Here is a 19,259-nt window from a genome sequence, read left to right as displayed (position 1 = left end):
TGGTGCCCCTCTCTCCATCCATTCCAGCTTCCCAAGGTCTAGTACCAAAAGGCCTCTGTGGTGGGTGCCTGTCCTATGGCTCTAGGAATGAAGTCTGTCTCTTGTGCCCGCTGCTGAGGTACCTTCAGGGCCAAATTATGCAAGGGCATTATTCTGTGACTCTTTTCCTTTTCTCATAGGACCAGGAATGGGGGTGCCTTCCCCCTTCCATCTTCTGTTTCACCCTGCCTTCCTGGAATTGCAAGATATTCTGGGGGAAAGGTTCATCCCTAGATCATAGCCAGGTCCTTTGCCTGGGGAGGAAGTGGTAGTGGCCTGGGTTGCAGGAGCTCTGGAGAGAAGCCCCTTACCTATTCCCAATTCTCATCCAGTCCAAATCACTCCAACAAGCTGCTTTTGAGATGCAAATGTAAAATGCTGTTCCCCCTCTACCTTTTCATTGAAATGCTTCAAGTCTCAGAAAAGAAGAAAAAAAAATGATGTGTTTAAGACAGCAATGTCTCACCCGCCATGGAGCCTGATAAGGGATTGTTACATTTTAATTAGACAATTAGATTCCTTCAAGTGCCAAACTTTCAGAGGAGGCAGCAGCAAGACTGAGGCTGAGATTGAAGCCCAGGAAACAGGTTTCTTAGCTTTCTGCCACTGTACCACAGCCTCCTCAGCCCCCACCTCTTTGGCTCTGTGCCCCAAGTGGAATAGAAACCAAAGAGAAAAATAGAGGGACAGACTGGTAGGTGGACAGAGAAAGGGACAGAGAGTAGACTCCTGTCCTCCGTGGATCAGCCAGCTTTCTCTGGGTACCAAGCTGCCCCAACAGATTGACCCTTTTGACCCCACCCCACCAGTCCAGGGGCTGAGTGATCATACCCCTCAAGATCTTTCTGAGAGAAGACCTCAGGTTTGGAGTTAACCTTGAACTGTAGAGCCTTAAAGCAGCTGTTTTTCTTTCAACATACTCAGGAGAAGCTGTTTCTCTTTACAGCTGGGCTGTCTCTGCTTGGCCCTGGGGTGTGACTAGGAGAGTGGCCTCCTCCACCCTTCCCTGCCACAACCTCTACTCCAGGAAGGCCTGCCTGCTTCTCTCCCCTCCTGTGTTCCCAATGCAGGGCAATGGCTAGTGTTGCAAGGGACCTGCCTGGGGCTGCCCGATGGGCCAGCTCAGTTCCATGTTCCTCAGCACTTCTACGATAGAGAGCTAGCTAAATTTCCAATGAGGGCACATGTAGAAAATGGGAACATTTGTAAGGCACATTGGGAAAATGGCCAAAGCTATTGAGGATAAAAATATCCAGCCCCACATTATCCTTGGCTTGATATTTCCATACACCTTGACTCATTCCAGACATCTTGTGAGGAAGCTCTACTGCTAAAGAGAGCCACTCTTAAATTAGGCTGGATATTAGTGGGGACTTGATGGGGAGGGATACTGAGCACCAAACAGGATAATTCTGGAAGCTCTTTAGTAGATATTTGCCTTTCTGAACGAGGACAGAACAGTGAGTATTGGAGACAGATGAGGGGGAAGATGATTACCAGTATTTTGATGACCTGAGGCTAGCAGGCCACCCACACAAATGGCTTTCCCCTTCTTCCTAGCTTCTACCAGAGCAGCAGAGAAGGAAAACCTAGGAGGACCCAGAGCACTTAGGGGATACTGTCTGCAGGCAGCTGCCTGGTGGGGTTGGGGTGGGGGAAGCTGTAATTGCCACCCTTGGCTACAGAGGGAGATGAAGAGGGTACCCAGGTAGGAGGTAGCCACACCTTGAGTGGGACCTGACTTCTGCATGGTTAGATCATCCATCCCTCTCCCAGGAGACATGGCCAAGTAGCTACACCTGCAAGAGCTAAGAAATTATGGTGATGTGCATGTATTTGGTGGTTATTAAATGCTTGTTTATTGGAGACTATGATTTGGAGCTTTTTTAAGCTTTTCTGCACGAGGCAGGAGCCACCTATGAGGAAGATGGAGGGGCATTTGGAGGGTGGTGAGCAAGTTTATTGTATTTTTGAAACCCTAAATCAAACTGCTTGTTCTGAAAACAGATTTTTAAAAATATGTGATCTTATTTATCTAAAAAAAACCCTTTATGACTGGAAGAATAATTCATCTTGGGTTATGCATTCAGGTGATCTTTCTAAAAACAAATTAAAAAGGGGCTAGGGTTGTATGTAGCTCAATGATAGGTAGAACACTTTTCTAGCATGTGTGAAGCACTGGGTCTGATTCTCAGCACTGCGTATAAATAAATAAAATAAAAATCCATGTACAACTAAAAAATATATTAAAAAATAAAAAGAACAAAAAATTTGGACTGTCTTGAAAAATACAGAGTACCAGGTACTGTGTGGCTTGGCAGTTCCCCTACACAAGTCCCAGAGTAGACATTGAACTCACTTGGCTTTGGAATTGGGACAAGGCCAGAATACCTGGAATGGCCCTAGGCAGCCTCAGGAAGAAGCTCCCCTCCATCCCACCCATAGGTATAAGCTCTGGCCAGAACGGAGAAGCTTGAGGGGTAGGGCAAGGACCTAGGTGGGGGGTTGAGGTCCTCCAGGTGCCCATGGACTAAACAAAACTACAGCTTGCTCCTCTTTGTAGCTTCTCACAGGATTCCCCTTGGAGCCCAACAATGCCTGTACCCCAGAGGCAGAAAGAAAAGAGGAAGGAATGGGGGGGGGCGGGGGGTTAGGTGGAGCCTGGAGCTAGTAGAAGTTTCTCAGGCTGGCAGAGAAATGCCAGGAAAGCATGCTTTTTTATCCGTTCTAGGATGCACAGCCCCCTGCCCATTTCAAGACCTCTGAAATCAGAGTGCATTTTGTGACCAGTGACATCTTAGATTGGTCTTGGAGTTTGATAGCATTCTTTTTCTTTCCTCATGGTACAAAAACAATGATTCATCTCACATTCCATTTTCTGTTTGAGCTATGAAATGTGGTGAGGAGCGTCACAGTCACTGGCTCCAGTGGGTGGCCTGGGACGGCTGGATCCTTCAGGCTAGCTGCCATCTCATTCTGAGGGGTGATTAGGTGTCTCCTGCAGCAAGGGCTCAGGGACAGGCTTTTCTGCCTCTTCGAATCCTTTTCCCTTCACGTGGTCTTTCTTCTGTGTGCACATCCCGGCATCTTTTTTTGTGTCCAAATTTCATTTTCTTAAAGGATGCAAATCACACTGGCTTAGGGCTGATCCTCAAGACCTTGTTTGAACTTAATTTCCTCCTTAAAGTCTGTGTCTACAAACATAGTCACATTCTGGGATGCTGGGGTTGAGGGCTTTAACATAGGAGTCTGTGAGTGAGAGAGTGAGGAGCACAGTTCATCCCACGACAGGACTCAACAGTCAACTCTCGTCGTGCCTTGGGCTGCCTTTCTCTGTAGCACTTGTGTATCTTGTGGCCTATGTTAGCAGGAACATTTCCAGTCTAGAGGGGTTTCTTCCCAATTACATTAATAGAATCTTTGATTCAGTTCAACAGACATCTGTTGAACATTTACTGCCTATAAACTCACAGAGGAAGGAATCAGCAAGATTGGGCACTTCCCAGCAAGATTTGTTTATTCCTTGAGGAAGATGAGGCATGAGCAACACAGGGTACAACTCAGTGACAAGGCAGACCCAGACTGGGGTGTGTTCCAGGTCAGAATAGTGCTTTGGGATCCCAGAGGAGGGTGTAGATGGTCTCTACAGGAGGATGTGGGTGGATTCCAGAGCAGAAGGATTCTGAGCCAGGCTTGCTTGGAAGGATGGATAGGGGCTGAGTAGAGTTTTCTAGATTCTTTCCTCATTTGTAAAGTGAGAATAATCATTAAAAGTCTCACAGAGTTGTTTTGAGGATAAATGAGACGGAATATATCCAAAATAACTTGGCAAACTCTCAAACCCTTTACAAGTATATGGTATTATCATCTTAGGCAGGCTCAGCATTGTGCTACAGGAACAGACGTCTGGTTGGGTGCGAGAAGGGTGGGAGTGGGAGAGGCAGGGAGCTGAGAAGCCTGGCAGATACCACTGGCCAGACCAGGAGTGGGACTGAGAAGGGGGAGAGGAACGGGGTAGGATGTTCAGAAATGGGGGTGGGAGTGAGTGCGCCTCACATGTCTCCAGGCCCCTGACAGTGCTCAGCACAGTACTTTATGCCTATGGTGTTCAATAGATGCTGATTGAATAAATGAATGTCAGAAGCAGCTCTGGCTGCCTGATCGATATGTACACACAGGTCTCCTGCTGTGTGTTCCAAATAGGAAGAGGGACCAGTTGGCTTTGCTGAATATCATCAATATGACACAATGCTTCACTGCCTGAGCAATGGAAAAATTTCTGGCATTCCATGTCACCACACTTAGAATCAGGCATCGTGCTTTAGGTATTCTAAAGAATTGAGGTGTTCTATCCCAATGGCGGTGCTGGAGAGGATACCATCCATACTCCTCCACTTGCTGGCAGAGTGGATATGCCAGACAAGGATGAGCAAGCAGCGGGGGGGACAGAGCCTTCTCCAAAGCTCCTTCTGACCCACTGTAGTGAGTGTGTCCCACTTCAATTTGGATGTGGTACTGTGTTCATCCAGAAAGGCATAAACTGGTGGTTTTCATGTCCATTTGAGCAGCAAATACCTGGAAGTTATGGTGTTTTGTGCAAAATGCTTTGCAATGCTGATAAATTTAACTCCACTGTATGAAGTAGGAACACTTTTGTTAGCAGGAAAACTGTATTATATGTGCATTATGTTTCAATCACAACCAAAACATAGGCTGTCAAGTTTATGGATGCCTGATGCCTCCCAAGTTTGCTCCTGAGCCCCTCAGCTCCATTTCTCCCATGAGTACACCACCTGCAGGATAACAGAGTCCAAGGCAGAAATCCCAGATTTATCCTCAACTCCTTCTCTCCCTGCTCATCCTCTTTCCCTTTCCCACCCACATCTATCCAGTGACCCAGTTCCATGAGATTGACTTCTAAGTGGCTCCTGATTCTGAATACGTTTCTCCATCTTCATTCCTACTCCCTTAATTCAATGACCACTGTCTCCTATCTGAAGTGAGGTGAGCCACCTCACTCCACTCTCTGCCCTCCTGCACACCACAGCAGCCATTGGTGTTGCTAGAACACCAATCAAATCAGGTGGCTTCTCTGTACCAAACCCTTCAGGGGTCCCCAAATGACAAGACCCAATGTGGCTTATGAATGTCCCTCCAATTTAATTGTCCCCAACACCACTGTCATGCCTTACATTTTTAGCCAATTATTTACCATTGGGATCCTGTTGTGTTCTTCCTGGCTGGAACATCTCCCCACTCAGGTGTGTCAACTCCTCCTCCTCCTCCTCCTCCTCCTCTTCTATCTCAGATGACACCTGCTTCCAGAAGTCTTTTCCCCCTGGGATGAGATTACTGTTCCTCAGCGCTGTCATTGGATGTTTCCTACCAAATGTCATCATTTCTTAATGGATTCCTGCAGCATCCTCTCCCAGGCATTCTGTTCCTATTGCTTCTGCCCTGGGCTGCTTCCATCCATCCTCTCCTCTGCCTTCAGAATTCTCCCTCTGCCAGGCAGATCTGATCATGTGGTTCCTGCCGCCTTTCAAATCAAGTCAAACTCCTGGCCTGACTATTAAGGCCCTCTGTGATCCCACCTATGCAACCTGCCTGGAGTCACGTCATGCTAAGACCCTCTAGGCTTCGAATATCCAATCTCTTTCAAGTCCTCCACCCTGTCTATCTATCTGCTTTGCATATGCTGCTTCTTATGTCTTGACCCTTCCCTAACCCCACCTCTTTACCTAATTCCTAGGCACCCCTCAGGTGTCTGTTGGATGTATCACTGCCAACTGAAAGCCTTCTTTGTATATCTGCACTTGGTTATGCATTGCTCTCTGCCCTGTTTCCTAGTCCCTTCCACCCATAGATTTAATTGATTGGTCAATTGACCACTGTTTCCTCTAGAAAATGAGCTGCAGAACCATGCATATTTTGTTCCTGCCTGTGCTTTCTGGCACCATATAGAATAATGCTTAATAAATTTGTAGGATCAAGAAGGAATGAATGCCTGTTTCTTTTCTGACACTAGAAGTTGGGACTCCTAGCTCATTTACCTTAAAGTGTGTTTTGCATGGATGATGCTTATAAGGAGTTGAATAAAATGGAAGAATGATCTGCTCATTTTAAGTTCATTTATATTCTTATATTGAAAAAAAAAGAGTATACTTTCCCATTTCTTCCACCATCTGCTAGCAGAAGAATGGCAGCAGGCCCAGATACTGTAAGAAGATTGTTGGATGTGAAAGTTAAACTCCTGATGTTTTACCCATGGGGGTTGTTTTCCCCTGGAGCCCTCTGGGAGGCAGCATGCCTCCAATGCTATCCTGCTCACTCCCTGTGTCCATTTTTCCTGGCCAGAGCCTTGCCACCCAGTGGCTCCGCTGCCCCCATGGATCCACTGAATCTGTCCTGGTACGATGATGACCTGGAGAGGCAGAACTGGAGCCGGCCCTTCAACGGGTCTGAAGGAAAGGCAGACAGGCCCCACTACAACTACTATGCCATGCTGCTCACCCTGCTCATCTTCGTCATCGTCTTCGGGAATGTGCTGGTGTGCATGGCCGTGTCCCGGGAGAAGGCACTGCAGACCACCACGAACTACCTGATCGTCAGCCTCGCTGTGGCCGACCTCCTCGTCGCCACGCTGGTCATGCCCTGGGTTGTCTACCTGGAGGTAGGTCTGGGTCCCAGCATTGCTCTAGTACCTGCTCCAAGACAGCCCCAGTTTCCCCACTGGTTTCACCAACCCGTTGCCTCTTCCTCCACTCTGGGCTATTTTTCTCTTTATGAAGTGGGTACTTTGTCTCCTTAATAATCACCATTAGCATTTAGAGAGTGTTACTAAGTGCTGGGCCTCATATTAAGTACTTTATGCACATCATTTTCTTACGTAATTCTCACAGCGGCTCCGAGAGGCTTGCATCACCACTTTGCAGATAATGGTCATGATGATGATCAGAGAAGATGGTAATTTCTCCAGCATCACACAGCTGGTCTCCCTAAGCTAAAACTGTCTCCCTAAAGTTGGTTCATTAGGCCATACTGGAAATAGAAGTAACTGGTGAGGATCCCCAAGGAGGGAACATGTTCCTGTTCCCAGGCTTTATCCCTCTTTCCCCATGTCAGAAGTGGGGCTGCTGCTCTAAGCTCTCAGTATCCCCTCTCCTTTCCAGTTTATCTGGCACCATGTCCAGGACCTCCCGGTAGAGGCTACTGTAAACTGTGGTACACCCACTTTCTTTAAGACGAAATGTGTCACCCATGTGTCACCCAGGACAGAACCTAGCTCTGTGCCTTGAAATGGGGAATAGGTGGCCTCTGCTGTGGCCCACTGTGTCAGGTGTGTTGCAGATGCTAATCAGCAAATACGTGACGCTGCTCTCCTCACTTTACAGAATAGAGAATGGAGATTTGAGAAGCTGTCTGACTTTACCCAGGCCCTGCAGACAAGGGAATCAGATTCATCTCCTAGCAGGGTCTGAGGTCTGGGACTGCATTTCCAGCCTGGGGCTTTGCCCTGAGGAGCTCTTGCTTTGTTCCTAGGCTTGATCCATTCCTGATTCCTTCCACGGAGGGGTCCCAGATCTCAGGCCATCAGAGAGGAATAAAGGGGAAAATGGGAGAACCAACTTCTGTTTCTCTATCTAGAGGATGGGGACGATAATGATACTACTTGTAGGATTGTTTGAGAATCAGATAAGCCTCTGTTTCTACCTACTAAACTCTGCAGGTGGAAACAGGTCTATACACAGGGTGTACTGGGGTTCCTAGAATCTACGTTCTTCAAGCAGATGTTTTAATCATAGTTACTCGCCATTATTTTAGAAGTGAAGCTGAGTGTTTGAGGGGGCAGAAGGGTATTCTCACGGGGCTGTACTCAAACTCTTCCCATTAAAGCAAGAACTGCGCAGCGAGCTCTGCTTAAAGGACTTAGGCATATATATATATATATATATATATATATATATATATATATATATATATATATATATATATTGTCCCTAGAGAATATACCAACTGGAGTCTCACCCAAATTCTGTCAAGGTGCTCTTTTAACCACATAGTTTACCCTCTCCCAAAGCCACTCCTCTTGTCCAGAATTTACCATCCTGTTGTATTTCTAGTAATTTTAAAAGTGTCCAATCTCCTGCCACACCAGAGCCTGTCTCAGGACTATTCTGCTCAGTATGCGGAAAGTGTGCTGGGTTTTGGAATGAAAGAACCCACTTCAAATCTGAATTCATTTTCTACCTGGGTAGTGGTAGGAGAAGTCCCTGAGAGGAGGCAGACAGGAACCACTCACCTGTGCATACCTCCAGTAAGGCCTCAGAACCCTTTGGGGTGAGGCTTACTGTGTGCATTTTCCAGAAGAGAAGAGATTGAAAAGACGAGCAAAGGTCTCAGAGTTATTTATTCACTCAGTCAATAGTGATGGATCACTTTGTCCTACCCACCCTTAGTGCTGAAGTCTGAGGTATTGTCCTGCCGTGAAAGAAGAAGCCCGTGGGGCCAGTACAGTGCCGTCACCACAGAAGATGGGGGTCCATGGGGGACACACGCCCCGTCAGAGGTGTTGGCTTGCAGGAAGAAGGAATGCTTCAGGAAGAAGTATTCAGGGGAGAGAGAAGGACAGAGCCACACAGCCTGGATGTTTTGAGAGAGGCAGCCACGGCCCTTGTCTTCAAGCTTTACTGCCTTTGTTCCATAAATGTGAACATGCTGTGTCTGAAACAGTGCCTGACTCAGTGCTAGTATTATTATAGTTAAAAGGAAGATTTGGTGGAGCCAACTCAGAGCCTGTCATTCATGTGGCAGCTTCACATGAGACAGATGTCAATGAGAGATGCCCAGAAGTGCAGAGGAAAGAGGCCTTGGTTTCACGAGAAAACCCAGGCCAGTCCTTCCCCTGCTACCAAATCTCCAGGAGACACTGGGCAAGTCTGATTTCCTCTGTGACCCCAAGTGGGACCATACCACTTGGAAGCGATAATCTCTCTTGTCATGCTTTTTGTCTACTGAGTACTTTTGACATATGATCTCCTCTTTGACAAGCTAGATTGCCACTTCCAAGACATCTTAGGAGGGAGCAAGGGATGTGCAAAGAACTTGCCTCCCACTCCAGCCCCACTCAGTGATCACTTGCTGGATGAACTTGGCCATGCTCTGTGGCCTCTTTAATCTTTGATTCTCTCGTCTATGAATGAGCATTAACAATCCATTCTTGTAATAGAGATAAAGTACAGTGCCCACCAGAGATGTTCTATAAAATAGCTGCTGATGCCTTTTCTTGGGTCTTGGAGTCACACTGCTCCTAACTGCTCAGTTGCTTCCTGGGGCCATGGGAGAGTGGTTTGAGAGTTCCCCTAATGTAGAGACTGTCTGAATTGTTCGCAACTGTGTCCAGGAGACTAGGCTAGAACCTGGCACACACTAAGTTGACCAATAATTTTGTAGAAAGGACAGCAGGGAGGAGGGAAGATGAGGAGGAGGACGCTGGTAGCTGAGACCTGGTTCCCTAGGGACATGCAGGCAGCTCCCTGGTCCCATTCCCGGGGGCACTTCCAAGTGGGTGATAGCCAGAGGAGCTTGGGATTCTGCCTTGTGGGACCTTGAAGGTAGACTGTGTTTATACCAGGGAAGCCCCTTCTGTGCCCCCTACCCCCACCCCCCTCCCAGTTGACATCCAGCTGTTGGGGGCTAGGAGAGGCCTTGGGATGGGCCCCTACTTGAGCTCTGAGAAGGCAGTGCTGCAGGAAAGGCCTTCTGTCTTTTGGGGAACTTCTGTCTTTTTGTCATCTCCTGTGAGGAGTCAGCAGCTTCATTACTCATCGCTGAGTTTAATTGCACATGTTTGGTTTTATGCGTGAGAGCAGAAGAGAGGGCAGTCGTGAGCATGCGCAGGGTTACATTAGCCTGCTGTGATGCTCAGTGGGACATTCTGTGCATGCTGACCTGCTCCAGTTACGAGAGGGGCTTTCTAGCTTCTCTCTCTCCTCTGGGTAAGAAGCTAAAGGTATCCTCAGGAATTGGGGCTTCTCTAGACTCCCAGGGCTGTGAGGGCCAGCCTGCTATGTGAGGGTGCTCGTTTGTGTATGTGGACAGAGGCATAGGGATGTGTGGATATGTGGATGGGAGGGTGTGTGTGTGGTGGGGGGAGGATGCGGCAGGGTCCTGCCAGGAGCTGGACCCCTCATTTCCCATTAGACCAAGGACAGGTCACTTCAGCAGCCCAGCTCATCCTGGTGCTCCTAAAGCTCTGGCCCAGAATTCCCTTCTTTCATTCTCCAAGTATAACAAGGAAGCAGGCATTTCTCCCCTGTTTCAAAGAGATCTCTTAACATATATCTCTTAACATACACTTTGTGTGGAGATTCCTGTGTGGCTCACTCAGAACCCAGGCCAGAACAGGACTGAAAGCTGAGCCAAAGGCTACAGGCAAGTCACTGTACTTTTCTGTGGCTCAATTTTCTCATTGGTAAAATGGGTGTTCATTATCATACCCAGAATTTAATTTACAGAGGTATGACTGATTGATCCATGTCATTGAAAAAAAAAAAAAAAAACCTTGCTACTTACAGTTCTGCTAGGAATCCAGTGCAGCAGGCCATGCAGGGCTTCCAGAGAGAGAGCAACAGGCTTGGGTCAGGAGGCTGAAGCAGGGGTGAGGGGAGGGCCCAGGACATAGGCTTTAATGAGGTTTTCATGGTATATGCAAGACAGGACGGAGTAAGCAGTTAAGGATTGTCTAGTTTGACTACTACTAGCAGCTTTGGGCTATGGAGTAGCTCCTAGTTACCTAGTACCTGCCCTGGGATAATTTAAGACAGGAAAATATTGGCTTGCTGTGTGACAGCGTAAAGGGAATGGTTGGCTGGTGTTTGAGGTGGTATGTTCCCAAGTAAGTTGGTCACTATGTTTAGGAACTAACTAGCCTGGGGAGGGGCACTGTCTCCTTGGGTCTGTAAAACTCCCAAATAGCAGAGCATCAGGAACATAGAACAAAAGAAAATATAGTTAATATAGTTGTTCCTATAATGAATGGATGCCAAGGAGACAAACAGAGACTCTAAGAAAACTCATGATGGTCACACAAATGTTTCACAGATTAAGGGTCAAAGTTGAGGCCCTCCATGTAAGAGGGGGTGCTTTTCTTCTGGCACAGTTCTTGGCACAAAGTGGATTTGAGTGTTGGGGAAAAGAGGCCAGGGGCACAGGCCCCAAGGCCCTGCAGGTGCTACTTCCCATTGCAGTCCCCTCTCCCCCAGGCCCCAGCTGGAGAACTACAAACCTCCCACAACTGTCCTCTGAGCCCATGGCCTGCCCTGCCCCAGGGTGGTCAAGTCACAGGACCTAAGCTAATCTCCCCCCTCCTCCTGTCCACCCATTATGTTTCTTTGTCTCCAGGTTGTGGGTGAGTGGAAATTCAGCAGGATTCATTGTGACATCTTCGTCACTCTGGACGTCATGATGTGCACAGCAAGCATCCTGAACCTGTGTGCCATCAGCATCGACAGGTGAGCCCAGCCAGGGTGGGAGCGGTGACTCTGCCGTTGGCCTTTCTGGGTGCTCCACCTCTCCTCGGGCTTAGGCTCTGTCGGTGGTGCTATGTGGTTGGCTGTGTGCATGTGAGTCCATGTGTTTATGTGTGCAGGTGTGCATGCGTACGTGTCTGTGTGGCTAGGCTAGTACAGATTCCCCAAAGAAAGGCCATCTATGGACAGTGAGGTCACCAAGAATACCAGATAGTGACTGGTTTAAAAGTGAGCTGATTCCCATTAAAGCCCCCAGCTGTATGACCTCCTACTTATGTGAACTTGAGCAGATTGTAGAAGCTCTCAGAACTTCTGGTTTCATTTTCTAGACCCTGGTGATAATGACACCCCTGTTTGAGGCTGCAATGTTTGGTTTTGTATGTTATTCCAGTATAGTGGTCAAGGAGGCCCAAGCTGTGCCCACTTACAAGTTTAAGCTTAGAGTTTTTCACTACTTTGTGCAAATATGTGTCACACACATGCCCAGAAGCTCTGTTCCTTCTCTCCTCACAGGATTCTTAGAGGATGTAATAAGTTAATGAGTGAGAAATGCTAGGTAGAGGAATGTGAGGGAGGATTATAAATAGTACCATTGCTATTATTTCCTGCCAAATGAGGCCTAAAGTTGCCTCATAAACAAATGTTTCCACCTTCTGTGGGCCTAGATCAGGTGCAGTAAGTGTAGTTTCAAATGTGCAATAACCCAAGCCATGGCCCTTCAAAAAGCCTCAAATCTGGCTGGGGCCATTGGAGCAACAGCCATAGCCCAGGAGGACACAGTACCTGGCTGCTTGCTCATGAAGTGCTTGATTGGGCATTGCCAATTCTCCTCACTGAGTATAGGCACAGGAAGGAGGGTTGAATGAGAGTATCATGAAGGCTTCATGGAGCTGGTCAACTGTCCAGCTCCAGGGATCAATGGGTTCTACAGAGTAAGGAGTTCCTGGACCTGCATCCCAGACTTGGCCCCCACCCTGCCCTTGCAGATACACAGCTGTGGCCATGCCTATGCTGTACAACACACGCTACAGCTCCAAACGCCGAGTGACGGTCATGATTGCCATTGTCTGGGTCCTGTCCTTCACCATCTCCTGCCCGCTGCTCTTTGGACTCAACAACACAGGTGAGTCTTGATTTTTCTGCCTGTGACTCTGCTCTGGGTCCCTGCTCCTGTGCAGGACCCTGAGGGAGCTGAATTCCTGGCACAGTTAAGGGTGGAGGTCCAGTGGAGGCCCATTTGCCATCCTGGACAGAGGCCAGGCTGGATATCCTAGGCCCAGCCAATCTCAGAGGTGCTTCAGGCTGGGCTAGAGAGAAAACAATGGCCTGAAGCACATGGAGTTGAAGGAGGACTGGGGAAGATGGTTCAGGAGGATGTTTGGCTATCTTCAACTTTGTTTATTAAATTAAAGCTCAGCAGACTCACAGACTACACATGAGTGTGTATATGTGATGCTTGGGCATATGGTAGGGGATACTGGACCTTCATCCACTCCTAACAATGGTAGTTTTGTGATGAGGATGCAGCCTTGTAGGTCAGCTGAAGCCACTTGGAGCAAGTAAGAAAGAAACAGGAGGTGAGCCAAGCTTGAGCCCCTTCCTGTGGGCAGAGTCAGGAGCATCTAGACAGAAGCAGCACAGGACCCCTGCCAGTATGGAGCTATTTCTTGCCAGGGAGCCATGAAGGTGCCTCTATGGAGATCACAGCAAGACAGGTCATAGTGAAGCCCTGAAAATATGTGGTCTGAAATCTGAGCGTCACAGGAAGACATTCCAATAGGGCTAAGTGTGCTTGAGACAGAGGACAGACATCTGGTAGACCTAGAAGCATATAAAAAACATTGGAAAACAGTGAGTCCAGCAGACAGGACCACATTATCTTGTTCCTAAAGTTAGAAGGTGGTAGACCTCCCCACCATATGCAGGAAAGGCTACATAAATGGTTAACTATTCCGAAAATGATTTTCATGTGCCATTTCTTCTGAATATCTTGGCATTATTTGTGTACTCAGAGATGACAAGACTAATAATCAAGTGGCAGGAAATGGTAATAAGAAAAGTTGGAAGCAGTCAATCCCATCCTGGCTTTTTGCTCAGTTGTGGTTTTATCTGTGATTTATGTTGCATATTTATTTACATCTAGGGTTCCTAGGCAACCTTAAACATCCAGTCATATTCTTGGTAAGATTGCTCCTCGTTCTCATGAGGAGGGAACTGTGCCCTGGTGGTGCTGTGGCCCCAGGGCCAGCTGACCCCCGACCCCCGCTTCCCTGGGCTCTCCTTCCCCAGACCAGAACGAGTGCATCATTGCCAACCCTGCCTTCGTGGTCTACTCCTCCATCGTCTCCTTCTACGTGCCCTTCATCGTCACCCTGCTGGTCTACATCAAGATCTACATCGTCCTCCGCAAGCGCCGCAAGCGGGTCAACACCAAGCGCAGCAGCCGGGCTTTCAGGGCCAACCTGAAGGCCCCACTCAAGGTCCAGAGACCCCTCCTCCCCTCCAGGCGCCCCTTTAACCATTACCAAGGGGGCTTGTCCCATGCTCCCGTGGGACCCTGGGACCCCACAGCCAGATGGAGGTCCAGGCTAAAGGAGCTCCCAGGAGCTGGACTAGGGCATGGATCTCAGTGGAGTGACTTGAAGGTCCAGGAGAGGGAGGCCGAGTTTGTGGTGGGCCCCAAGGGGAAGGAGAAGTCTGCTTGGAGAGCTTTGTGAATGAGCTCTGCAGATCTTCTTGGTTCCTCTCACCTTCTGCTTAACTTCTCCTTTTCCTATTCTGGCCTCTGTTTCCCTTTCCTTCCCTCTGTCTTCTTCATCCTATTTTCTTTACCTGCTACACTCTCTGTCCTGCCTGTGTGCACACCTTCTGCTTCCTCATAACCTTTCTCTGCTCCTCTCTCGTCTCCCCACTCTGTCTTGTGAATTCTCCCCTCCACTCAGTCTTCCCTGAGGAAGATGTTGTGGAAGCCTGGAAAGAACGAGAGCTTTGGGGTTAGACTCATCAGGTTCAAATCCTGGCACCACCGCATTGGGTTAAGGGATCTTGGGCAAGTTGCTTAACTTCTGGGAGCCTCGTTTTCCTCATCTGTTAACTAGGAACGACAGTGTGGACTTCACAGAGTGGTCTTGAAGATTTGATGTGAGAAGGGCTGTGAGTGTGTGCCTAGCATGGTGCCAGACCCTGATTAGGAGTTCCACAAAAATCGGGGTCCTTTTGTCCCTCGTCCTGCTCACTTCTCATTGCAGTACTGATCTTCACCTTTGCCTGGCTGTCTCCTATGGTCCGTGCTCTCTGAGCCACTATTCTAAGCCTGAATTCCACAAGGAATGCCCTGCCTTGAGTTTCTGTCCCCTTGCCACCGTGCGCTCTCACTGTCTTGTATGACCCGTGTGCTGGCTCACTCCACAGGGCAACTGTACTCACCCCGAGGACATGAAACTCTGCACCGTTATCATGAAGTCTAATGGGAGTTTCCCAGTGAACAGGCGGAGATTGGTAAGTGTTCAGGTCGAGGACCCAGAGCCAAGTCTTGCTGCCCACTGGCTGTGATTCTGAGGCCTCACCTGCTGGCCACAGGGAGAAGCACATCCCGGCATGCCCCATTCTCCCTCAGCTGTGGGCAGACTCACTATGCACCCTTCCAAGCAGGTGCAGAACAAGGCACCTCAATTCTGCAAGGCACAGATATGTAGAAAATTGTTGGGAGAAGGGACTTGGCCATAACGATATGTTAAAAACGGTGATAATGGCTCTTGCCACTTCTTAAAATACCTACCATGTTCCTAGTATCTCATCAAATCCTCACCACAACCCTAGGAGGTAAGTCTTATTGATCTTATTAATCTATAGTTCACAGAAGAGGAAACAGAGGCTCAGAGAATTTAAGTAACTCACCCAAGCCTAAACAGTTAGTGACAGAGTCTATATTTGAACCTGTGTGACTTCTAAATCCATGCCCATATTCTTTCAACCAGCATATGCTGCTTCTTACAGACAGGCTGGTTCTGGGGTTGGATGTGGGGAGGCTGAAGCAGAGTAGCCAATGGGGGCTGGTGAAGTATATCCTGGAAGTCGAACCCAGAGGTGCAGAACTACAAGAGATCCAGGCTCTGCCCAGAGAGAGTAGCAGCAGGGCCCAAGCTGCAGGTGTTTCATTCCAAAGATGGGTAGAGAATAGGTCAGAGAACCTATAGAGGGCCACACATCCAGTTCAGCTCAGTTGGCCTTGGGAAGCAGATACACAGCATTCACCTGCACTGTAAGGGCGAGACTTTTATGAGGCAGGTGGCAAAACCAGAACTCAGAATGTGGTCAAGGCAGCCACCTAGTTAGAGCACCTGGGCACATAGCCAGACTATGTTTCAGAAGCTGGGGGTAAGAGCTCCAAGGCCTCTAACAGGAGAGTCTAGGGGAGAACGAGAAGGCCATGAGTGGACCTATGCCAGGACCCCCAGGCCAGCCTGGCAGGGAGGATGTGGGCCCACAGGAGTCCACCCTTTAGTTCCTGAGTCAGTCTAGTCACCTCATGTGTGTGTGTGTGTGCTGGTGCAAGAGCACTGGGCCAGTGTTTCAGCCTGGCAGGAAGAACAGGGGTGGTGCCCTCCAGGCAGTTAGCACCTGAGTTCTTGGAGGCAGGACTAAACATCATTCTGGAACTATTATCCCTAGAAGTCTGCATGGCACCTGGCACTTAGCTTGCACTCAGCAGGTGTTGCTTGGGTAAGAAAAGAGCAGTACCTGGCTACTAAGACCTCAGAGAGTGGTGGTGGGGTATTGGGGGTGCATAGGGTTTGTGCTGGAAGGGCCCAAGGATGGCCCTGCAAGCAAAGACTGTCATGGTCCTGAGTTCTGTACCTAGACAATCCCTACCTCCCAGTGATCATCCTCCTTGCCTTTCTGGCAGGGTGACTCTGGTGTCCACAGGACTCTTCAGAGGGGGAAAGGAGACAGGTGGGGCAGGTGGCCCAGGGGAGACTGGGTGCCCAGTGCCCAAGAACCCACCTGGCTTCACCCAGAGCTCTCTGCCTCTGGTACAGGAGGCTGCCCGGCGAGCCCAGGAGCTGGAGATGGAGATGCTGTCCAGCACCAGCCCGCCAGAGAGGACCCGGTACAGCCCCATCCCGCCCAGCCACCACCAGCTGACTCTCCCCGACCCATCCCATCACGGCCTCCACAGCACCCCCGACAGCCCCGCCAAACCAGAGAAGAATGGGCATGCCAAAGACCACCCCAAGATTGCCAAGATCTTTGAGATACAGTCCATGCCCAATGGCAAAACCCGGACCTCGCTCAAGACCATGAGCCGTAGGAAGCTCTCCCAGCAGAAGGAGAAGAAAGCCACGCAGATGCTCGCTATTGTTCTTGGTGAGTGGGCTCTGGATGCCAGTCAGCCCTGCTCTGCCCTGCCCCACCCCAGCCCTGTCTGGGGAAAGTGCCCATTGCTGCATATCCTTGACCCTGCCATATCCTTCTTGACCATGGCTGGAGGGTCATAGGTTGGGTATTTTTTGAGAAACAGACCACTCCCACAGTAGATTGTCTAGTTCTGCTCCCTTTGCAGATGGGCAGACCAAGGCTTAGCATGGTTACCGAATTTGACCAAGGAAGACCCAGGTTTGAACTCAGGCAATCTACTCCAGAGTCTGTGAATTGCAACAGCAGACCACAGTGCTCCAGAACCTCATGTCTCTGGACAGGCCACTTTCTTTCTGGCCTCCCATCTGTAGAGTAGGTTACTTTCAGGTTTGTGTGGTCAGAAGGCATAGGGATGGTGAAAGCATTTTATAAGCTGCAAAGCAGTGTACTTACATATATAAGCATTATTACTATGTTTTGTTATTACTGCTATTTTTAAGGAATTAGGAAATTCACCTTTGTGTTCAGTGAAGACCATGTGGAACCAGAACTCTGAAAAGATAAAAGAGGACCTTAAGATGTGGCCACTGGTCTAAATAAAGGAGTGGCCCTGCCCACTACACAAAGCTTTTAAATAAAGTTTTCCTAGAAAACCATATAATAAAAGTCAGAATCCCAGTTATAGACTAGTAGGGGTAATTGGGGGAAGGGACTGATATGACCCTGCCATCTGTGTAGCACCTGCAATCCCCTTTGATAGCCCAACAATCCTGGGATGCGAGTGGACAGGACCTGCTCTCCTCCTTTTAGGAATGGGAACTTGTGATCACAACAAGTTAAGGGGCTGCCCATGATCCTGTGGCTGGGACATGGCAGGGTGGAGTTGGACCTGAGCCCTCTCTGCAGTCCAAGGGACTATGCTCTAGGGCCCAGTTTCTCCTAGACACCATTTGCCCCACTGGAGCTGGTGGTGCTGGAGAAAGCACCCGAGTCAGACAACAGAGCAGGCAAGAGGTCACCTAGAGGCACAGTCTTCAGGCGTGTCCAGCAAGGATGTGTCCCCAGGGGGAAGATGGAGGGCTGGAGCAAGAGCCTGGCCGTGTCGGAGCTTAAATAGACTGGCATTCAGACCCGAGTGGTGCCGCTCAAGAGCAGAGTGGCCTTGGGTACCCTTCAAAGCCATCACAGCCTCAGTTTCCTGTCAACTTCATGGGGGACAATATGAGAACTGAGTGAGATGGTCATCTAGTACTCCCTTTTCCCAAACTCTGTGTCCCACATTGTCTTGAACATATTTCCCTCACTGCCAGCCTAAGGGAGATGTCGTTCTCCAAGGTGACTGGGAAGCTGAGTGGGTATCTCCGTTGCCACCGCTGCCTTGGGTCAGAATGCCAACATTTCAGGTTTGTTCACAAGCTGCTTCCCCTTCCCTCAGAGACAGGTCTTGTTACATCCTTTTGACAGGTGAGGGCAGTGAGGTTGAGGTGAGTGAAGGAAACTTTCTCTGAAGTCAAGTGTCAAGCAGGTCTGAGTCCAAGACCCGGACTCCTGATACAGTGCTGCTGGAGCTAGGGCCCAGCCTTGGTGCCCCATCCCCCCCACCCCCCACCCCCCACCCCCACCCCCGCAGTAGAGCAGGGTGTGCCGCCGGCCTCTGCCTGACCCTGCGCTCTCCCCAGGCGTGTTCATCATCTGCTGGCTGCCCTTCTTCATCACACACATCCTGAACATACACTGTGACTGCAACATCCCGCCCGTCCTGTACAGCGCCTTCACGTGGCTGGGCTACGTCAACAGCGCGGTGAACCCCATCATCTACACCACCTTCAACATCGAGTTCCGCAAGGCCTTCATGAAGATCCTACACTGCTGACTCTGCCTCCCGCCTGCACAGCAGCCTGCTTCCCGCCCCTGTCCAGGCCGGCCGGGCCTCCTCCCTGCAAGCTGTGGGCAGAAAGGCCTGGTGGGCTGGGCCTTCTCTTCACCCCGCAGGCCCTGCCGTGTTAGCTTGGCTCTGCAACCCCCTCTGCCCACGCACCCTCAGTCTGCCAGGGTAGGGCAAGGGAGCCGGGCGTGGTATCAGTCCTGGGGCTGGACCCATGGCTCAGGGGCAGCTCACAGAGGCCCTGCCCACCTCTAGGCCCCTCTCCTTGGCACCAAAGATACAGCCGCCTTCCTTGACCTTTCTCTGGGGCACCGGGTCTCTGGGGTGAGGGAGGCGAGTCAAGGCTAAGAGGCTGAGTGCACCCTGCTTGTTGGGCATGGCCTGGTTGTCACTGGCCTCTGCTAGGACAGGCAGTTCACACTCCTCAAGGCCCACAAGGGGAAAGC

The 19,259-nt window shown here is 49.6% G+C and overlaps 1 protein-coding gene across 2 annotated transcripts; it reads left to right on the top strand.

The window, feature by feature from the left end:
- Window positions 1-6,400: 6,400 nt before the first annotated feature.
- Drd2 (dopamine receptor D2) lies at window positions 6,401-18,801 on the top strand. 2 transcript variants are annotated; one of them, XM_026392572.2, is made up of 7 exons: window positions 6,401-6,712; window positions 11,443-11,552; window positions 12,557-12,693; window positions 13,860-14,050; window positions 14,982-15,068; window positions 16,610-16,937; window positions 18,608-18,801. In XM_026392572.2, exons 1-7 carry the CDS (start codon window positions 6,428-6,430, stop codon window positions 18,799-18,801), a joined length of 1,332 nt encoding a protein of 443 aa, XP_026248357.1. In that variant the 5' UTR covers window positions 6,401-6,427. The 2 variants fall into 2 exon arrangements, with proteins under 2 accessions (XP_026248357.1, XP_026248358.1); XM_026392573.1 differs by lacking the exon at window positions 14,982-15,068 and having other exon boundaries at window positions 6,428-6,712.
- The last annotated feature ends 458 nt before the right edge of the window (window positions 18,802-19,259 follow it).

This window comes from Urocitellus parryii, chromosome 4 (assembly GCF_045843805.1).
Source record: "Urocitellus parryii isolate mUroPar1 chromosome 4, mUroPar1.hap1, whole genome shotgun sequence".
Classification (NCBI taxonomy): Eukaryota; Metazoa; Chordata; class Mammalia; order Rodentia; family Sciuridae; genus Urocitellus; species Urocitellus parryii.
The sequence above is the reverse complement of the archived record's forward strand: the minus strand, read 5'-3'. Positions and strand labels throughout refer to the sequence as shown.

What these genes read in the sequence shown, in the direction of transcription:
- Drd2 (XM_026392572.2), top strand. Translation starts at nt 6,428, where the DNA reads ATGGATCCACTGAATCTGTCCTGGTACGATGATGACCTGGAGAGGCAG. An exon ending in CCTGGGTTGTCTACCTGGAG is followed by an intron (nt 6,713 to 11,442) that starts GTAGGTCTGGGT and finishes CTTTGTCTCCAG; the next exon opens with GTTGTGGGTGAGTGGAAATT. An exon ending in CTTTGGACTCAACAACACAG is followed by an intron (nt 12,694 to 13,859) that starts GTGAGTCTTGAT and finishes CTCCTTCCCCAG; the next exon opens with ACCAGAACGAGTGCATCATT.